The following is a 21,531-nucleotide window of genomic DNA, read 5'->3' as shown; positions in this document are numbered from 1 at the left end:
CCCAGGCTGGAGTGCAATGGCGTGATCTCAGTTCACTGCAATCTTCACCTCCTGGGTTCAGGAGATTCTCCTGCCTTAGCCTCGTGAGTAGCTGGAATTATAGGTGCACATCACCATGCCCAGCTAATTTTTTGTATTTTTATTAGAGACAGGGTTTCACCATGTTGGCCAGGCTGGTCTCAAACTCCTGACCTCATGATCCACCCACCTATGGCTCCCAAAGTGCTGGGATTATAGCATGAGCCACCATGCCTAGCCTAGCATCCATATTTCTACCTTCTGCCCAGACCCCCCCCCCGAGCTCCAGGCTCCTTCAGCATCTCCCTTGGAAACTAACAGTCCTCTCCAGCTTTCCTCCCTATCCTCCCAGGCACTCAGGCCCCAAACCTGGGAGTCCATCCATCCCTGTCTCCTCCTCTCATGACCTTGGTGGCCTCCTCTCCCACCTCCCTCCCCTCTGCTCATTTCTCCAGCCACCCTGGCTCCCTCGTGCTAAGCTCATTCTTCCTGCTCTGGGCCCTCTGCCCTCACTGTTCCCTCCACCTGGAATGCTCTTCCCTGATTCATCACAGGGCCCACTCTCTCCCTTTATTTGGGTTTCAGTACAAATATCACCTTTTTCCAGAAGGCTTCCGTAACCCTCCTCCCTAAGAACTCATGATCCATGCCTCCGTAGCCCTTATTATGGCTTGGAAATCATTTAGTTATTTGTTTATGTATTGTCTCCCTATATTAGTCCACTTTACGTTGCTATAAAGGAATACCAGAGACTGTGTAATTTACAAAGAAAAGAGGTTTATCTGGCTTACGGTTATGCAGGCTCTGCAAGAGGCATCTTGCCAGTATCTGCTTGGCTTCTGGGGAGGCCTCAGGAAGTTTTTACTCAAGGCGGGAGGCAAAGGGGAAGCAGGCACATCGTGTGACAAGAGAGGGAGCAAGACAGAGAGTTCAAATAAGCAGCTCTTGTGTGAACTATTAGAGTGAAGACTCACTCATTACCTCCGGGTTACCAAGTCATTCATGAGGGATTTGCCTCCCACCAGGCCCTGTCTCCAACATTGGGGATCACATTTATTTTTTCTATTTTTTTTTTTTTTTGAGACAAGTTCTCACTCTGTCGCCCAGGAGAGTAATCACAGCTCACTACAACCTCTGCCTCCCCAGTTCAAGCAATTCTCCTGCCTCAGCCTCCCAAATACTGGGATTACAGATATGCACCACCATACCTGGCTATTTTTTTTTTTTAATTTTAGTAGAGACGAGGTTTCACCATGTTGGCCAGGCTGGTCTGAAACTCCTGGCCTCAAGTGATCGACCCATCTTGGCCTCCCAAAGTGCTGGAATTAGAGGCATGAACCACCACACCTGGCTGGGGATCACATTTCAACATGAAATTTGGAAAGGACAAATATCCAAACTGTGTCATTCTCCCGTCAGAATGCCAGCTCCAAGAAGCAGGAATATGTCCATCTTGTTCATGCTGTGTCCGTAGCTCAGTGCCTGGCACATAGTAGATGCTCAATACATATTTGTGGATTGCATGGGTGGGTGCATAGATGGATGGATGGATGGATGGATGAAGGCCTCTTTGGTTTTCCTACTTCCTTGCAGCACCACCTATTCTCTTTATGCTGCCACCTCTGCCTCTGGCCTGTATGTGTCAGGGGCTGCATTCATTTATGCATTCAGATCCATTGAGCATCTCTGTATAGCAAAGATACTGAAATGACTGAGACCCCCTCAGCCCTGGCCCTCACAAAGCCTCGAGTCTCAGATATAAAAGAATCTCTCCAATATCCCTTGATCAGTGCTGGTAGGGTATATAGGGAACCTGTGCTATCTGGGAGGTAATCAGGGAGAGCTTCCAGGAGGAGGTGATGTCTGAGTGCAGCAGTGTTGCAATAGACCTGGGCCTCCATCCTGTCTACCTCTGACAGACTATCTGAGGGTATCTTGAGGCATCCCTGCTTCTCACTGAGCCTCAGCTTCCATACTGTCAAATGCAGCAACAATCCCAGCAAGGCCTAGAACATGGCAGCAAGGAGGTAGGTAAAGCATTGGCTGGAGGGGAAGACTCCATTTGCGCATACTGAGTTAATTAGCTAAGGTGGCCCACAAGGCAGGGCCAGCACAGCTAACCTCAGCAGAGGGCAGGCACTTCACAGTGTGGCCCTCAGGCCTCTTACCATCCAGGTTCAAATCCCAACCACCTACAAGTTGTGCAGTCTGGAGCTTCAAGGCCCTGCACCTCAGTTTCCCCACCTGTGGAATGGGATATAATAGCTCCTGTCTCTTAGAGACACTGGGGGGATTAAAACAGGTAGGACACATCAGGCCTTTAGTACAAGGCCTGGCACACAGTTAACACTTAGAGAGTGCTACTAACATGATTTTATCCTTTCTCAGAGCAGCTTCCCTGGGGGGATTCCAACAACGACTTTGATCTGAGAACCACATTCATAGATCGATTTTCTGCAATTCATTGATGCCTTCCCCTATACCCACTCCAATTGGGAGCACTGAGCCTCGGTCACTGCCCATTGTGTGCTGTGGGAGCCAGGCAGTAACCATGGCAACAGACAAACTGTTACCATTTATTGATTGGATTCATATTTTTTAAATCTAAAGAATTTACATGCAATAAAGTCTCACTGAACCCTCACCACAGCCCTGTGAAGCAAGCCCACCGTCAATTGAGATCTTACAGATGAGGCCACTGAGGTTCAGAGAGGCAAAGCAATAGACCCCAGGTCACACAGCTCACACGGAGCAAAGCTGGCAGATGCACTTGATCTCCTGCTTGCTTACCCCTTGCAGCCCACAGTCCACCATTCTTCCAGCTCCTCATGCTCCTCGTAGGCCCTGGGGGAGGTGGGAACAAGGGTTCCTGAATGAATGGTGGTCTCCACCTATCTCCCAACCACCTCTCCCTTCTGCACGTCCCACTCCAAGGTAAGAGCTGGGGAAGGGTTGGATGGGTGTAGACTGTCACTGTCACCTGCAGGGACTGGAACTCTGTCGCGTGGTGGCCGTGCACGTGGAGAACCTGCTCAGTGCCCGTGAGAAGCGGCTCACACTGCCCCCCAGCGAGATCACCCTGCTCTGACCCAGCCCCCAGCCCTCCAGTACCTTCTGCCAGAAGACTCACTGTGTGGCCTCAGGGTAGTCAGTGGATCTCTCAGGATCAATGACCCCTATAAGGGGCCAGAACCTTGGAGGACACCAAAAGGAGGCAGGGAGGAACAACTCAAATCCTCAAGAACCCAAGAAGACCCTTCCTGAGCTGGGATGGAATGGCAGCATGCAGACTCGGGTCAGATAGCAGGAGGAACTTTCAATGTCTGGCCCACGGTGGAGTGGAGCAGAAGGCAGGACCCTGAGGCCTCCTGCCTTGTACCTATTGCAGAGCCTGCCCCTAACTCCTGCTATGGCACAGAAGCCCCACACCAGTTGCCTAGATGAACTGTACTCTGCCTTCAGTTTACTCAGGGTCTGACACTGGAATCTGCTCCAACTCCACATCCCAGCCCTACTTGTCCTCCTAAGGGGCCCCTCCTTGTACTGCCAGTTAGCCTGGTTATTTCTGTGCAAACAAAAGGTGTGCCTGGCAGCCATTTCTCCGTGGAGTTTCTAAGTGGCTGGAAAACAAGCCTGAGGGAGGAGGCAGGAGTTGGAGGTAACTTAGGCCCCTGACTCACTGCCTACGAACAGATCCTCCCTCACTCCTTGGGTATCCCCAACCCCAGAGCCCCGTCACTTGATGGACCACACAAGTTTGAGAGTGGTATAAGGGAGAAGTCTGGGAAAAGGCTTCTTGGAAAATGGGACATTAGCGTTGAGTTTTGAAAGATGAGTAGGAGTTTGCTAAGAATAGATGGAAGAGAGCGGGATAAAAATTCCAGAGAAAATCGTGTTTGTTTCCTGCTGTATCCCCCAGAAACCAGAGAACACCTAACACAGAGTAGGCACTTTAAAAATACTTGTCATATGAATGAAAGAATAAACGAATGAATGTTGTTGGAAAGTGCTGGTTCTCTGGGGAGTTTCTGTGGGGCAGGGAGCACTTGGCTTGGGAATGGGAGACTAGATAGGTAGACGGGGGCATAACTGCAAGATCCATGGCAGCAGAGAAAAGAGTTACCTACTCATTCAGCCATTCGAGCTATCCAAATACCTAGGCAAATACCAGGCACTAGCAGTTAATCACAGTCAAATCACCACAAACTAGGACGAGACCTGTGAGTAGGAGTTAGCCAGGGAATGAGGAGAACAACATATGCAGGGACCCTGAGGTACGCATTACTTGTGGCAGGATCTGAGACTGAAGAGGACTCCAAAGATGGTTTGTTTGAGTAGGGATTCTGGGCTACATTAAGAATTTAGGATTTCAACTTAAAAAAAAAAAAAAAATTTAGGATTTCTAGGCTGGGTGTGATGGCTCACGCCTCTAATCCTAGCACTTTGGGAAGCCTAGGCGGGAGGATTGCCTGAGCTCAGGAGTTTGAGACTAGCCTGGGCAACACGGTGAAACCCCGTCTACTAAAATACAAATAATTAGCTGGGTGTGGCAGCATGCACCTATAGTCCCAGCTACTCAGGAGGCTGAGGCAAGAAAATTGCTTGAACCCGGGAGGCAGAGGCTACAGTGAGCCAAGATCATGCCACTGCAATCCAGCTTGGGTAACAAAACAAGACTCCGTCTCCAAAAAATAATAATAATAATTTAGGATTTCTGGGCCGGGTGTGGCGACTCATGCTGGGACACTTTGGGAGGCTGAGGCAGGTGGATCACTTGAGCTCAGGAGTTTGAGACCAGCGTGGCCAATGTGGTGAAACCGTTTCTGCTAAAAATACAAAAATTAGGCCAGGCGTGGTGGCTCACGCCTGTAATCCAAGCACTTTGGAGGCCAAGGCGGGCAGATCATTTGAGGTCAGGAGTTCAACACCAGCCTGACCAACATGGTGAAGCCCCGTCTTAAAAAAAAAAAAACACACACACACACACACAAATTACCCAGGGATGCTGGCAAGCACCTGTTATCCCAGATACTAGGGAGGTTGAGGCACAAGAGTCATTTGCACCTAGGAGGTGGAGGTTGTAATGAACCAAGATCGCACCGCTGTACTCCAGCTTGGGCAACAGAGCGAGACTCAGTCTCAAAAAAAAAAAAAAATTTAGGATTTCATCCCAAGAGCCATGAGGAGCCTTCAAAGGTTTGCCAGAGGGGGAAGGGGTGGCACAGCCTGCACAGGTTGTACTTTGTGAAAGCCACGCTGACCACCAAGCAGTGAGTGAATGTAGGAGCTGGGGAGACCAGAGGGGCTGCTGCAGTGTTAACTGGAAAACTGTGGCATGGATTCTAGTGATAGTGACAGGGGTGGGTAGAAGTTGGTAACTTGGGAGAGATTAGAAGGTCCAGCTGGCAGGACCAGGGGGGGCAATTAGACCATCCTAGGATGGAGAGGATCAAGAAAGAGTCCCTGATACAAATGCCACAGGGCTGTCCCATTTTTCACCGTTGCTTTGGGTTGACTTTCCCCAGAAGCAAACCCTGAGGTGAGAAAAGTAAGGAACTCACCAGAAAGAGTGTGGTGTCAATCAAGTTACCACTGTGCAGGGGCCATAGCTGGCAGCAGCTCACCTACATTGCCCCTGGGGTTCTGCCAGCAGCGCTGGTGCTCTCTTAGTGTGGGGACCCCCCAAAACAGAGCACAGTGGCTACAACATGAGGCAGCCCTGAGGCCTGCCCTCTTCCCCTCATTTCTTAGTGTTGTGAGATCATACATGGTGTTGGGGGGGGGAAGGGGTGTCAGGCTCACTAATTACTTTTGCCCTAAACCCTTTCCCTAGTCAAGCTAAACTATGGGGCTCAGGAAGGGATAATGTGGCAAAGAGTGAAAACCAGGGGGCCCTCTTGGCTTTCAGAATACAACTGGGGCCTACCACATAGACCACATGCAGCCACTTGGAAGTGGATCCTCCAGGTTGAGCCAAAATATGAATCACCTCTTCACATCCTCTAGGTTGAGACAGCCTCTCATATTGCAGACACTGCATTGGAAGCTTCCCTGTGTTCCTCCCTGACTGCTCTTGAGCTAGGACCCTCCCCTCTCTGAGCCCCGGTGAAGGACAGCACAGATTCTGGAACCAGGCTGCCTGGGTTTGAATTGTCACTAGGCCACATACTGGCTGTATGGCCTTGGTCAGGTCATTTCACTTATCTGGGCCTGTTTCCCTATATATATGGTGGTGATGATAATGCCCCCCACGTTGAGGTGTTTGGAGGATTAATTGGGTTAGTATACATATATAGGCCCCGGCACATAGTAAAAACTTGATAAGCTTTTTAAAAAACGTCCATTCCAGGCTGGGCACGGTTGCTCACGCCTGTAATCGCAGCACTTTGGGAGGCCTAGGCGGGAGGATCCTTGTGCCCAGGATTTCTGAGACCAATTTGGGCAACATGGTGAAACCCCATCTCTACTAAAAACAGAAAAATTAGCGGGGCGTGGTAGTGCACGCCTGTAGTCCCAGCTACCCAGGAGGCTGAGGTGTGGATCGCTTGAACCCAGGAGGTCGAGGTTGCAGTCAGCGAGGGTTGCACCACTTCATTCCAGCCTGGGCAACAGAGACTTTGCCCAAAAAATAAAAATAAAAACAAAGAGACGGGTGATAAGGAACTGGCATTCCAGGTGGCAGAAACAGACTGGGCAAAGACCAGGAGGTGACACACAGTATGTTTGTAGACCTGGCTTACAGGATGACAGGGCTGGGGCTCAGCGTACGTGGAAAGAGGGGAGAGGAGGAGGCAAGGCCCTAAGAGTCTTGAAGAAAGGCTTTGAGCGCCAAATAATGCAGCTGGACTTTATCCTGGGGAGACATGGGAGATTTTTTAGCAGAACCCCCCATTTGTTGAAGCCCTCCAGTGCATCCTGCACAGCCACGCCTTTCTGTTTTGTTACCACGCCCAGCTCATTTTAAAAATTTAATTGTAGAGATGGGGTCGCCATGTTGGCCAGGTTGGTCTCGAACTCCTAGGCTCAAGTGATCCGTGCCCCTCGGCCTTGCAAAGTGCTGGGATTACAGGCGTGAGACCCCGCGCCCGGCCACGCCTTTGCTGACTGCTTCAAAACTTTTTCGAATTGACTTCAGTCATTATAGCTTAGCTTTATCCTTGCTCCCGTTCAATTCCTGGAGTTTTCTTCCGCCGTTGCCGGAGGAGGTGCCTCCACGCTCATCTCCAGCACCCAGGAGGCTTGACGCCACCCCAGCGCGCCCCCGCGCCAGCCGTCACCGGGACGTGACTCGCGGAACGTCTGCTCCGGGCGGCGGCGGCCGCGACAGCAGGCTGGCTTGTACCCCTACAACGTGTGTCCGGCTTCTGCCTGACATTCCTATCTGGGTTCCGAGCTGGGGCCGGGTGCTCTCGGTCCCGCAATCTGAGAAGTTTTCGCGAGTTTTAGAAGTTTCCTTAGGCATCCTGAGGGCTTTCCTCAGCGGAGTCTTCATTCAGGCACTTATTCAGCCACCCATTTCCCCTTTAGGGGTCCTCGCTGCTCTCCCAGCAGCTAATTAAGTGACGGACGCAGTAGCCTAGGAGACTGCCTGATTGACGGGCATAATTACCAACCGACTTCCGGAAACTCCAGTCAGGGCCTGCCCCGCGCGTGACCGACGGCCCAATTAAAGAAGTGGAAGTGCCAAAGGGGGAGGTAACGGGGCGGCCTGGGTTGTGGCGGTTCCCTGGTGATTGCACGCTGGGGTTGAGGCGTCTGCCGACATTCGGACGATGCCGTGACGCGGCATGGCGACACTGTTGGCTGTGTGAGCGCACCCTGTAGAGGGAGCCCTTCGGTCCTGGAGGCGGCGCGGCGTGGAGACAGGTTGCTGTTTGCGAGCGCTCCCTCGAAGCCCCTCAGCGAGTGGGGGAGGGGCGGCGGACGGCGAGCGGTCCCGGTCTGCGCTTGCGCCGGCGCCTCTGCCGACCCGGCCTGCACGCACGCGCATGCCTGTAGCGCGCGGAGCCGCGGTGGCCGGCAGCACTACGCTTGCGCGGTGAGGAACCCGCTAAGGAGCGGCGGTGGCGGACGTCGGGCTGGCGGCCCGTGACGTCGTGAGGAGAGCTTTAAAGTGCGGGCCGGGCCGAGCGTCCGAGGGTCTGGTCTGGAGTCGGGCCGCGTCTCCACAGCAGCCCTCCGCGGCATGAGGCGCTGCTGGCGCCCCTGCCCCCCGGGACGTGGAGAAGGTGGAGGAGGAAAAAGCCCCGTTGTCGTTGCATGACCCGCCGCCCCTGAGGCCCGACCCCACGCCCGGACCCTCGACGCCCCTCCGCTGGATCTCCAGCTCACGTATGGGAGTTCGGCGCTAAGGACCCCCTTTCCCTCCGGGGTCCCCGGGGCGCGTCCCCCTAGAGCCATGCCCGGCTGCCCCGCCCGCCCCGGAGGACCCTAGAGCAGCGTCGTGGGGGCCATGGCGGCCGCCAGCGGCTACACGGACCTGCGTGAGAAGCTCAAGTCCATGACGTCCCGGGACAACTACAAGGCCGGCAGCCGGGAGGCCGCCGCTGCAGCTGCCGCCGCCGTAGCCGCCGCAGCCGCGGCCGCCGCCGCCGCCGAACATTACCCGGTGTCCGGGGCCAAGCGCAAGTATCAGGAGGACTCGGACCCCGAGCGCAGCGACTACGAGGAGCAGCAGCTGCAGAAGGAGGAGGAGGCGCGCAAGGTGAAGAGCGGCATCCGCCAGATGCGCCTCTTCAGCCAGGAGGAGTGCACCAAGATCGAGGCCCGCATCGACGAGGTGGTGTCCCGCGCTGAGAAGGGCCTGTACAACGAGCACACGGTGGACCGGGCCCCACTGCGCAACAAGTACTTCTTTGGCGAAGGCTACACTTACGGCGCCCAGCTGCAGAAGCGCGGGCCCGGCCAGGAGCGCCTCTACCCGCCGGGCGACGTGGACGAGATCCCCGAGTGGGTGCACCAGCTGGTGATCCAAAAGCTGGTGGAGCACCGCGTCATCCCCGAGGGCTTCGTCAACAGCGCCGTCATCAACGACTACCAGCCTGGCGGCTGCATCGTCTCTCACGTGGACCCCATCCACATCTTCGAGCGCCCCATCGTGTCCGTGTCCTTCTTTAGCGATTCTGCGCTATGCTTCGGCTGCAAGTTCCAGTTCAAGCCTATTCGGGTGTCGGAACCAGTGCTTTCCCTGCCGGTGCGCAGAGGGAGCGTGACTGTGCTCAGGTAACCCACCTGGGTGGAGGGGGCGGCCCTGCGCCTGCTGCCTTAACTACCCACCCTGGCCCAGAAAGCAGCAGCCCAGTAGGAGCAAGAGAAGGGTTCTGTGTTTAAATACCTATAGCAAGAAAATAGGGCTCAGGGAACTGATGTGGAAATCTTGTGCCCGAAGGCAGGTTTGACGGGATCACTGACTTGGCTGAGAATTCATTGAACGCCATCTTTTCAAAAGGCTAAGACGTTTCCCTTTGATTTCTTAGTTTTCCTTTCTGGCCTTCCATTTCCAAATCTATACTTTTAAAAAATGTTTTTTGAATTTACTATCTAAAAGTCTTTCCTGTTCTGTCATTTTTGGTTTCCTTAACAGAAAATGTTCATGGATTCCTTAACAGAGAAAATAGTCACAGGCAAAGGCCCCAGAGATTATTTAATTGAAGCACATTCTCCATTCCCAGGAAGGGGAGTGACTTCCCTGGAGTTGGACAAATTAGTGGTTGGGCTAGGAATAGAGAGCAGCACACTCTTAGAATTCTTCCCGCTTAGGCCGGGCGCGGTGGCTCAAGCCTGTAATCCCAGCACTGTGGGAGGCCGAGGCGGGTGGATCACGAGGTCAAGAGATCGAGACCATCCTGGTCAACTTGGTGAAACCCCGTCTCTACTAAAAATACAAAAAAATTAGCTGGGCATGGTGGCGCGTGCCTGTAATCCCAGCTACTCAGGAGGCTGAGGCAGGAGAATTGCCTGAACCCAGGAGGCGGAGGTTGCGGTGAGCCGAGATTGCGCCATTGCACTCCAGCCTGGGTAACAAGAGCGAAACTCCGTCCCAAAAAAAAAAAAAAAAAAAAAAAAAAAAAAAAAAAAGAATTCTTCCCGCTTGGCTGCAAAAGAGCCCATCAGTTCTTTGTAAGAACGTGTTACCTGTAGTCAGGACTGAATACAACAGAATACAGCTGGTCTCTTGACTGTGTGTTTGGCCTTATAGTTGCATGAGCAACAGAACTTAGGCTTTTGGCCTATATTTGGTCCCAGATCCTACTGAGAATTAGCTCAGTGCCCTGGCCCCCAGAGGAGGTTGCCAGTGGGAACACCTCTACTGTTTATGTGAAGTGAAAACTTACTTGGAAGCTGCATTCTCCAGTCCTGAAAAAGGTAAACCTAGTAATATAATTCAGTAATCCCCAAAACCTCTTAGGTCTAGCCTGCAGCTGTTTTCAGAGCAGCTTAGTTGACCACCACCAAATACAGGGTGAGGGCCCAATGGGCTTTTGTCGTGAGCAGCTCAGGTTCTGAAGTGAGTCAGTAGGGCCAAAGTCATGAGGAGCAGCAGGATCCCTGGAACCTTCTTCATATCATAAGGGCAGGCCATCTATCTCATTTGAGTCGAGCAGCTGAGGCTGCTTCCATGTTGGGGATGGCAGCAGAGCCTTGTGCTAAGACCTCCTGTCAGTAGTAGCAGAAGCGATACTTTGGCTCCTTAGGCATCTGAAACCTGGAGGACAACCTACCTGTCAGATGCCTTCTTATCATGGGCTTCTGAGCTTCTCAGATATTCGTGGCATTCCCAGATGGATGTCTTGGCAGAATGCTTTAAGATTTTAAGGGATTTCCAGGACACACCCTCCCACAGTGCTCAATGTGTAAGGCAGGTTGGGGTGTGACTCCATTGAAGGGATGTCAGTGCTAAAACGACCTCATACAAGGACCATTTGGTCTTTTAGTGGGATATTTTCTGTGTGGTCATTGGCCCTCAGGGTAATTGTCAGGAGGTGTAGTAGTGGTCTGGTACTTAATAAGATCACAAGGCATTTTTGGTTTTGGGACTCTTCCTCTTCTTAACACATGCACACCCTGGATTGAAGAAGAGAAGTTTTGAGTTCTTAGCATGCAGGTCTGTTAGTGATCAGTAACAGGATTGCATCATCAAGAAAAGAATTTTCCTCAGAATAGTCCTAAAGCTTTCTCAGTCCTTGTCAACCCCTTCTGGATTCAGACTTGGCTGTGGAGTTAGTGTGGGAGGCTCAGCCATGTCCTGAAAAGTGCTGCCCCAGGCTTTGAATCCAGCTTTTCTGTCTTTTGCTTTAGGATCTTGTAGGCGTTCTCTGAGCTGGCTTTCCCATCTGTAAGTGGGGACGATGCCAACTTCAGAAGCCTATTAGAATGAAATATGGTTATTTGTTGTCTAAGATAGGGCCTGGCACAGGGTAGGTACTTAAATGGGTGATTGCTTTCATATGCAACCACTCAGTGATCCCCCCTAGTTCTCTCATTGGGGAAGGAACTAGGGATTTGGTGGAGCCTGAAACATGGTTATTTCCCTTCATGGAGTTCAAGCCCTGTGGAGGCTTCAGGCAGGTGGGTAAGTTATGGCCCGGGAAGGTAACTACAGAAGCACACTGAAGTGGGGGGACGTCTTTCCCACTTTGGAGTGATGGAAGTTTTGGGGAGGAAGTGAACTGGAATTTGAAAAGTGACTAGGAATGAGCCAGGCAGAGAAAGGTGGAGAAAGTATACAACAGCAGTGTCTTTGGCTGCAGTAACAGGAGTAACCATAGGTAAGAGTGGCTGGATGTTGATGGGAGGCAGATGGAGTTCATTAATAGAGACAGAGATTGTGGTTGAGGATGCTCTGGTGAACTCTAGATCAGGGCTTCTCAACAGTGCTATTGTTATTTGGGACTCGATAATTCTTTATTGTGTGGGGCTGTTCAGGCATTGTAGACTGTAGCCGCATTCCTGGCCTCTATCTCCTAGGTGCCAATAGTGGTTTTTATGACAACCAGAAAGTCTCCAGACACTGCCAAATGCTGGGGCAGGGGAAGTGCAGAATCATCCTTAGTTGAGAGTCACTGCTCTAGAGTCTGGACCCTTCCACTAATTAAATCTTCTCACAGCTGCTTACCTAGCTTACCTGGTTTGCAGGTGGATGAACACCTGCCTATTAGTAGTGCCCCTCATCAAATCCTGCATGTAAACTGGTAAGAAGTGATGCTTTCTCTCGTTTCCTGGTACAGATCCTAGCTCAGAGGTGATGAGCAGTAAAGCTGCAGATTGGAAGGGAGGACCAGTGAAAACAGTGGTGCCATGAAGATAGGGAGGGATTCCAGTAGTAAGCATCTTAGCCAGACTTCAATTGGTGGTGGTGGCAATGGTGTCTGTACCCGTCCAAGACAACATGGTAGGAATAAAACTTTATATTTAATAGTAATCAGCATGGATGTCGGTGCGTCGCAAACATTGACTCAGCAGTGTCTAAACCTGGGCATTTAGAGCAAGGCGTCATGGAATCTTCTGGAAGTGTTTCAAATTCCTTTCCAAACCTAGTGGGCAGTTGTTTCTGTAACCTTCCCATGTTAGGCCTGGGTGGGTCCCCTCTTAATGCTGTCCTCTAGGGAAATATTTTTTTACCTTCATATTACTTTATCTGTCATTCCTTCTCCTGTTCTCTGTTGGCTGAATGGGGCAGATTAAAACAGAGTCCGATTGGATTAATTAGAATAATTACCTCAAGGCTAATTGCTTGCTTGCCGACTTCTTTAATCATTGCTACATGGTCTGTGGTGTGGTGGCCACAGGCCCAGAGACCCAGGCCTAGGCCAGCCGTCTGGAAATGACTGTGTATCACCCAGCCACGGGGCATGCACTGGTGAGCTCAGCCTGTGACTTTTCCAGTTAACAGTTGGTATTGGATGGAGTGGGCACCCTTGTCAGTTCTGGGATAAAGGCTGATCTTGTTCAGCTGGTTGAAAGCAAAATTTAGCTTTCTGGCTTAAAATAGTTGAGAAAGTAGGGCAGATAGGTCCTAGGCCACATCTCTTGTGTGGACTCTCTCTGATTCCACTGGAGGGGGAGGAACCACAGGATGAAGTCAGGGCTGTGCACCGTCAGGAGGAGCTCTGGACCTGGGGGTTGGCTGCCCTACCAAATCCTGACAAGAAGGCAGAGGGCAGCGAAAGAAAGGAAGCTAGCAGTGAACCATGGTCTCAATCATGAAGCTCAGAGCAAGCAGAGAATAAATAGGCCATAAAAATTTCAGAGCTAGCCGGCACGGAGGCTCATGCCTGTAATCCTGGCACTTTGGGAAGCCAAGGCAGGCAGATCATGAGATGAGGAGTTTTAGACCAGCCTGGTCAACATGGTGAAACCCCATCTCTATTAAAAATACAGAAATTAGCCAGGTGTGGTGGTGCACACCTGTAATCACAGCTACTCAGGAGGCCGAGGCAGGAGAACTACTTGAACCTAGGAGGCAAAGGTTGGAGTGAGCCGAGATCAAGCCATTGCACTCCAGCCTGGGCACTAGAGTGAGACTCCATCTCAAAAAAAAATCAGAGCTGGCTGGCCAGTTGGTGGGTAGCCATAGCTGATACAGTGCTAGCTCCTTGGGGATATGGGCTCATCCTTGCAAATGTTTTCCATGGGGCTAGAAGGTATGCATGTGCCCTTTGGTGAGGCCAGCAAGGCCCCCAAGGCAGGGTTGTTACCGGGAAACACAGATGGGCTTCCCACGACAGAGTCCAGAAAGTTTGATGGCAAACTTGGTTGGAGTTACAGCACCATCATTTTAACTGTTTGACCTTGGGCAAATTACTAAATCTTTTTGGGGCCTCAGTTTTCCTTATCTGCAAAACTGGTGTACTGATGCCATAGAGTTGTTATAAAAAGTTGAATCTTTGTCATGTTACTGAATGCTTGAAATTTAGCTAAAAGTGTCAGGAGATGGGCTATCTTCTGTGTTTAGTAATATCTGTACCTTGGCGTAAACAGAATTGGGACTCAGCAGGTTGACCTCCTTCCCTCTGGCTTCAGAAAGCTCCAGGATTTCTCATAAAGTGAGGCCATGTGTCATCTTGGAGGCTTGGATCTGATAAATAATTGAGCTGGAGCTCACAATTCTGCCCCTGTGTCGAGGTGGTTGGCCTGCTGCCCCCAAAAGCTGACCTTCTTGGTCCTGTGGGCCTGTCGGTAAGGGAAACAGCCCTAACCGGAGAGAAGCAGTCACCAGGCTGGGATCTTGGCCAGTCCTTCCATCTCTGGTTCATCCTGGCGTAGGCATGGCATGGAGTAGATGGGAAATGGTGGCCATCTTGGAAATGTGTCATAACAAGACACATAACAATGTGTCATTCCAAGACTGTCCCCTAAAGGAGAGATGTACAGTCCTGCATAGTCCCTTATAAAGTTTTTCAGACACCTCATTTAGTCTGCACCTAATCTTCTGAGGAGGGGCTTGCTGTGATCTTTATTCTGCAGAGGCAGAAACAGGTTCTAAGTGGTAGTATAGTTCAGCTCAACACACATTTCATTTAACGTCCTCTGTGCAGGGATGAGCAAGGCCTTTGAAGAGCTTTGTCTTGAAGGGAAGACACAATCTCCATAAGGCGAGATGGAGTAGCAAAGAGGCATGAGAGGGTGTGGCTGAGCAGTGTAGGGGAAACTCAGCCCGGGGAATCAGGGCAAGACTCCCAGAAGAGGAGACAGACATCTCAGCTCCTTTGAGAGTCACTGTGGGTGACAGAGCTGGGCTCTGTTGCTCTTGACATTTGCAACATACTAGTCAGTGTTGTGGGGGCTTGGGGCTCATCCCAAGCAGGGAGCAGGTAAGCTGGACAGCATAAGGTATTTCCTCCTCTCCTTTCACTGTGAAAACAAAACAGCAGGAGGTCCTGGAACTTTTCTTCATGCCAGCAGTAGGGCTGGACCCAGGGCATATTAAATTTCAAGCTGGCAGACTAAGACTTTCAGACGGTTTCTTTTGTAGCAGGTAGGTTCCTTAATTGTAAATAATGCTCTGTGGTCTCTGCTCGACGCTTTGTGAGGTTGGCCAGAAGAGCTTCCCCTAATCAGGACTTTGAGCTCATGTTGCCAGAGCTGCCCCGTACCCTGAGGAAGGGTCAGTGGGCTGTGTCACAGCTGCTAGGAGGTTCTAGAAGACCAGTACTAGTGAGCCTTCCAGGTTGGGTCAGTGCCAAAGTCATTTTTGTGGGCCTGTGCGGCCTTACCTATACACCAATTCTTCCAAGGCCTAGGCTCCATGGCAGGAACCTGACATGGCTTATTGTTTGTTCTAGAGCCCTTTGGGGAATGGGGGCCGGGATCGTGCAGGCAGTCAAGCTTTAACAAACATCTGGATTTTCTCCAGAACTGCATTAAGAAAAGTGGTTCAAGCCGGGTGCGGTGGATCACGCCTGTAATCCCAGCACTTTGGGAGGCCAAGGTGGGTGGATCCCCCGAGGTCAGGCGTTCGAGACCAGCCTGACCAATATGGTGAAACTCCATCTCTTTAAAAAAAAAAAAAAAAAAAAAAAAAAAAAAAAAATGGTTCCTTGTTGGAGATGGGAAGTCAGGGCCCTTGGTTATGCGTTTAGCAAAGTCAAACAGATTGATAACACTTGTTAATGGCAGGGAAGGTTGCCTGTAGCCAGCACTGCAGATTCAGGACGTAGAAATGTGCCTTTGGGGCCAAGCACATATAATCTCAGCACTTTGGGAGTCCGAGGTGGGTGGATCACATGAGGTTACGAGTTTGAGACCAGACTGGCCAACATGGGGAAACCCTCTTCACTAAACATACAAAAATTAGCTGGGTGTGATGGGTATACCTGAGGTAGGATAATTGCTGGAACCTGGGAAGTGGAGGTTACAGTGAGCCAAGATCGTGCCACTGCACTCCAGCTTGGGCGACAGAGCAAAAGAAAATGTGCCTTTGGGACATTTGACAGTCCTTTGGGAAAGTCCTGTGTGTATTTATAGGACTGTCTTGCAGTCTAAACCCCCATTCCCCCAGTGCAGAATGACAAAAGCATTCGAGAACTAGAGTTTCTAGCTGCAGAACTGGGGCCTAGGAGGCTCCCGCTACTGGCAGGGGGAGCCCGGACCATGTCTCTTTGGCAGATGCTGAATCCAGGGTTCTGGCTTGCCCCAGGATAGTCCAGGGCCCTCTGACTTTTGTTAGAGTGCTTAGTAAAGATTCTAGAGTGTCACGTACCCTGGATTATCTGACTTAATTCCCGCAACAGCCCTGCAGGTACACCTCTCACCACCATCAACCATGTAGTCCTGTACTACTGTAATTCTGCCTGGAAGGTAGAAGGCCCTGTCCCACTTTTTAAAATCGTAATCTTCAGTAGCAGTAAAAAAATAGTTAAGTTACCAAGCAGAACAAAATACCTAAGAACCTACTGTTCTCCTTATTATAGATGAAGAAACTGTAAAACAGGTTTTTAGGTTCAGCATGTGATTTAACAAAGGTCACAAAGCTAGTAGGAGACAAAGCTCACCTTTGAACCCAAGTCTCTTCAACTCCCTAACTCCTTTGTGTTACTTTTTGTTGTGGGCTGACGGATATTAATAGGTATTATTTGAGAGAAGGTTCTTTGTTTAGTGCTCAGTTAAACAAAGTCTGTGGGTTCTTTTGCTGTAGTAATTCTCATGCGCTTTACATATGTTAATGCTTTTTGAAACTAATCAGTATTTTACAAATTGATTTGACTAGACATTTGTCTACTGTCTCTTTTCTATTTTTTTTTTTGAGACGGAGTCTCACTCTGTCACCCACACTGGAGGGCAGTGGTGCGATCTCAGCTCACTGCAACTTCCATCTTCTGGGTTCAGCAATTCTCCTGCCTCAGCCTCCCCAGTAGCTGGGATTACAGGCACCTGCCATCATGCCCGACTAATTTTTGTATTCGTGTAGAGACAGGGTTTCACTATGTTGGCCAGACCGGTCACAAACTCCTAACCTCAGGTGACCTGCCTACCTCGGCCTCCCAAAGTGCTGGGATTACAGGCATGAGCCACCACTGTAATCCCAGCACTTTGAGACACTCTGTCCACTGTCTCTTATGGGACTGGTGTTCACGGAGAAAATTTTGAAAAATTCTTGTCTAGGAGCAACTTGAGGGAGAGGGTGGAATCTGTGAAATAAAGAGTTGGACTGGGCACAGTGGCTCACACTTTGGGAGGCCGAGGCAGGCAAATCACAAGACGAGGAGTTCAAGACCAGCCTGGCCAACATAGTGAAACCCCATCTCTACTAAAAATACAAAAATTAGATGGATGTGGTGGTGTGCACCTGTAGTCCCAGCTACTCGGGAGGCTGAGGTAGAAGAATCGCTTGAAACTGGGAGGTAGAGGTTGCCGTAAGCCGAGATCATGCCACTGCACTCCAACCTGGGTGACAGAGTGAGACTCTGTCTCAAGTCAGATTTCCAAATCAGAGGTGCCTCCTTAAGGCTAAGCCTGAAGCAGTCTGGGTTTTTATCTCTTATTGGCTCTTGCGTCCAGTTATTAGATCCGAGGTTTGGCCAGCCTGGTCATCTTGAGGGATCCCTCCTAAGTTTGTGTCTGTACAACTAGCCCTTGGAAAGGGAGCTGATCAGCAGCCATGAGAGAAGGGTTTGTAGTCCTGGGGGAGGTAGGGAAACTAAGCCATACTCATCCCATTGGGCCTGTGGCTGAGTGAGTTTCTGGGTGTGTAGAACTGCTGCAGCTCAGTAGAGAAACTTGCAATGGGTGTGGCTTATGGTTGCCATGCTCCCAGTGAGCATGTGAGGGGCTTAGGAAGCTCAGAGTTTCAAATTGGAATGACGCTAACTGAGAAGGGGACAGTCATATACCCACATTAGTTGGTCTTCAAGCAGTTTTAAAAGTCATGTAACTTGTTGAAAATAAATGGATATCTGAGTATGATGGAAATTCTTTTTTTTTTTTTTCAATTGAGACAAGAGTCTCGCTCTGTTGCCCAGGCTGTGGCATGATCTCAGCTCACTGCAGCCTCTGCCTCGTGGGTTCAAGTGATTCTCCTGCCTCATCTCCTGAGTAGCTGGGATTACAGGCGCCTGCCACCACACCTGGCTAATTTTTGTATTTTTAGTAGAGATGGGGTTTCACCATGTTGGCCAGACTGGTCTCAAACTCCTGACTTCAGCTGACCACCCACCTTGGCCTGCCGAAGTGCTGGGGTTACAGGCATGAACCACCACGCCCAGCCAGGAATTCTTAAAATATTAAAACACAGCTGACTTCAACATTTTGGATCCCCCTAAATGGAGGCTTCAAGTAGATAGTCTCTTTTGAAATTAGGCAGTCCTAGTTCTCCCTGGTGACTCAGTGCTGTCTGTGGCCACCTTGGCTTTCTCTATCTTCTAAAGGAATGGAGAATGAGGAGAGGAGATGCAATGACTCTCTGGAGTACCCTTTTAGAAAGGGCTCCTGGCCTGTTCAGGGAGAGTCTTACTTGAGGCCTCTGTCTTAAGTGGCCAAAGAGGTCTCCTTTGCTTCATACCAGGTTTTTCCTTGAGTATTACAGTTTCTAGGCAAAAGCATCCTGAAGCTTAATATATTCCCTTCCATGTAGGTCCTTGAACCTCTCAAGTGATGGGTAGAGAGCAGTCATAAGACCTAGGTCACATTCTTGTCCTGTTATATTCCCCAGGAACTCCGGTTGTCTGTCTCCTCTTCATGGTCACATGTTCTGTGTTTCTTTTCAGTGGATATGCTGCTGATGAAATCACTCACTGCATACGGCCTCAGGACATCAAGGAGCGCCGAGCGGTCATCATCCTCAGGAAGTAAGTGCCTTGATGTCTTGACCTTCTGCCTCACCTGCAGGCCTGTCTGGAGAGGTAGCTCTGGGTCCACTTAGAACTCAGCTCTTATGTATCAGTGGCATGGCAGAGTGAAGAGCAGAGCTGTTAAGTTCTCTTACTTTTTATTTGAATCCTGTGAGGATAAAGTTGTTTTGTCTTTTTATCAGAAAATTAAGTTGTCTGGCTATTTAGGGAGTTTAGGACTGAGCAAAAGCATATGATCCCACTATTTGTGACAAGATTAGGGCAGCATTCTTCCAAACCCCACCACACCCTTTAACCTCTATTCCTTACCTCCTTGGTTCTTGTCACACGTACTCTTGGTGATTATTTTTAGACTGTGCTTTTAGCAGCCTGCTTTAAAAATGCCTGGGTTTTCACTGCTGAGAGGAACAGGGAGTAAAGAGAAGAGACAAAGGTGAAAGGTTAGGATGCAGTATTCAGCAGAGTCATGGCTTGTGGCTCTTCTGGGGAGGGAATCAGGGATGCACTAATTAACATTAACAAGGTTGGCTTTACCAGCATTTCTTTCTTTCACGGTGTAAGTGGAAGAGGCCATAGCCCCACAGACATTGAATCAAGACAAGTATGCCCCCACACCCCGCCTTTTTTTTTTTTTTTTCCTTTTAAAGGTCTTACTCTTGCTCAGGCTGGAATGCATTGGTGCCATCTTAGCTCACTGAATCCTTAAAATCCTGGACTTAAGCTATCTTCCCACTTCAGCCTCCCGAATAGCTGTGACTACAGGCATGTGCCACCATATCTGGCTCAAGCCTGCCTTTTAAATAGAGTCCCAGAGAGGATAGGTGATTACCCAGAGTCATAGAAGTCAGTGAGCAGAGCAAAACAAGGATGTAGACTTAAGCTTGACCAGTATAACTTGCTTTCTTCTTTCTCTTCCTCTTCCCTTCTTTTTATTATACTTTATTGTTTTAGAATAGTGTTAGATTTATAGATAATTGTGATAGTACAGAGGTCCCATGTATTCTGCATCCCATTTTCTCTATTTGTTAATTTTTCATTGGTTTGATGTTTATTACAATCAAGAATCTAATATTGATATGTAATGAACTACAGTTTATACTTTAGTTTTCCTTATGTTTCTCCTAACGTCCTTTTTCTGTCCCAAGATCGCATATTACATTTAGTTGACATACCATCTTAGGCCCCTCTTGGCTGTGATAGTTTCCCAGACTTTGCCTTTTTTTTTTTTTGAAACAGGGTCTCACTCTCTTGCCCAGGCTGAAGTGCAGTGGCACCATCTCAGCTCACTGCAGCCATCACCTCCCGGGTTTAAGTGATTCTCGTGCCTCAGACTCCTGAATAGCTGGGATTATATGCATGTGCCACAATACCCAGCTAATATTTTTTTGTAGAGATGGAGTTTCCAACCATGTTGTTCTCTTAACTTCTAACCTCTAGTGATCTGCCTGTCTTGGCCTCCCAGAGGGCTGGGATTACAGGTATGAGCCACCACACCCGGCCTGCCTTATTCTTGATGATATTGACTGGTTAGGTGTTGTATCGAACCTCTCTCAGGATTTGTCTGATGTTTTTATGGTAAAGTTTGTGCCATTTTTACTATATACCAAGGATACATACTATCAATATAACTTACTGTTGATACTGATCACCTGGCTGATGCAGCGTTTGTCAGGTTTTCCACTGTAAAATTACTGTTTTTCCCTGTCCATACTGTACCCTTAGGAAGGAAGTCATCATTCATGCCCACAGTTAAAAGAGTGGGGGTAGGCCGGGTGCGGTGGCTTATGCCTGTAATCCCAGCACTTTGGGAGGCTGAGGCAGGCGGATTACCTGAGGTCCAGAGTTTGAGAGCAGCCTGACCAACATGGCGAAACCCTGTCTCAAAAAAAAAAAAAAAAATAGAGTGGGGGAGTTAGCACCGTCTCCTTGAAGGGGAACATCCATGTGAATTATTTGGAATTCTTCTGCAGACGGGATTGGTCCACTCTCCCTCATTTATTCAATAATTTATATATAAATACGGACTCCTGGGAATTTATTTTATGCCCAAGTTGTTCCAGCTTTGGTCATTGGGAGCTCTTTAAGTTTTTTCTGGCTCATCAACCTTAGTAAACAATAACTTTGGCATCCTGGCCTTTGGGCCTGTAACTCCAAAATAATGTAATGATGAAGTCTTTTTGGTGTGGCTTTGCCACTTTGTCAGGTCAAAACTTTTAGTCTGTGTTTTAACTGTAGTAGATGGGTATGATTCAGACCTGTAGGACAGTCCTATGATACAGGCAGAGCACTGGACACATATGGGAGTTCCAGAAACTTGGATCACCTTGGTGGTTGGCAGCCTCTTATCTAGCCTAAGAATATTCCCATAATTGATCAGAGGAAGGGAATGGCTTTTATCTGCCTTATACTTTATTTTTCTGTGATTCCCAGCATAGGCCAGAACTCAGAAATAATGGAGTCCAGATTGTAGCACTCTTCCAGCCTCTCCTCCCTGGTCATTTCTTCACAGGCTGTACCTCGTGCGTCCAACTGCAGCCAGGGATGGGTGGGCCTGCCCAGGCCAGGAACCTGGAGAGGAAATTCTAATGTTATATAGAACCAGAGCAGTAACTTCCCAAGTGTTCCTCTCAGCCTCCCAAAATAGCTTATTTTGGGGAAATCTTAGCTGGATGTGCAGGTGGTAGTGGCCATAGCTGGAGTGTCAGTCTTCCAGCAGCTACTTTTT

The 21,531-nt window shown here is 49.6% G+C and overlaps 2 protein-coding genes across 2 annotated transcripts in view; both read left to right on the top strand.

Annotated features, from left to right (window-relative positions):
- LOC108293475 (unconventional myosin-XV-like) overlaps positions 1-3,110 on the top strand; it is a 54,923-nt gene extending 51,813 nt beyond the window's left edge. The window contains 1 exon segment of the mRNA XM_017514870.2: positions 3,005-3,110. Coding sequence (XP_017370359.1) covers positions 3,005-3,106 — 102 coding nt within the window. The 3' untranslated portion in view covers positions 3,107-3,110.
- A 3,875-nt stretch (positions 3,111-6,985) lies between these two features.
- Positions 6,986-21,531, top strand: part of ALKBH5 (alkB homolog 5, RNA demethylase) — a 26,554-nt gene continuing 12,008 nt past the window's right edge. Inside the window, exons 1-2 of the mRNA XM_017514871.1 lie at positions 6,986-9,240; positions 18,723-18,803. Of these exons, the coding sequence (XP_017370360.1) occupies positions 8,471-9,240; positions 18,723-18,803 (851 nt within the window). The 5' untranslated portion in view covers positions 6,986-8,470. The remainder of the gene's footprint in view (positions 9,241-18,722; positions 18,804-21,531) is intronic.

Source organism: Cebus imitator, unplaced genomic scaffold (genome assembly GCF_001604975.1).
Source record: "Cebus imitator isolate Cc_AM_T3 unplaced genomic scaffold, Cebus_imitator-1.0 Scaffold538, whole genome shotgun sequence".
Classification (NCBI taxonomy): Eukaryota; Metazoa; Chordata; class Mammalia; order Primates; family Cebidae; genus Cebus; species Cebus imitator.
Note: the sequence above shows the minus strand (reverse complement) of the source record. Positions and strands in the feature narration are given on the sequence as shown.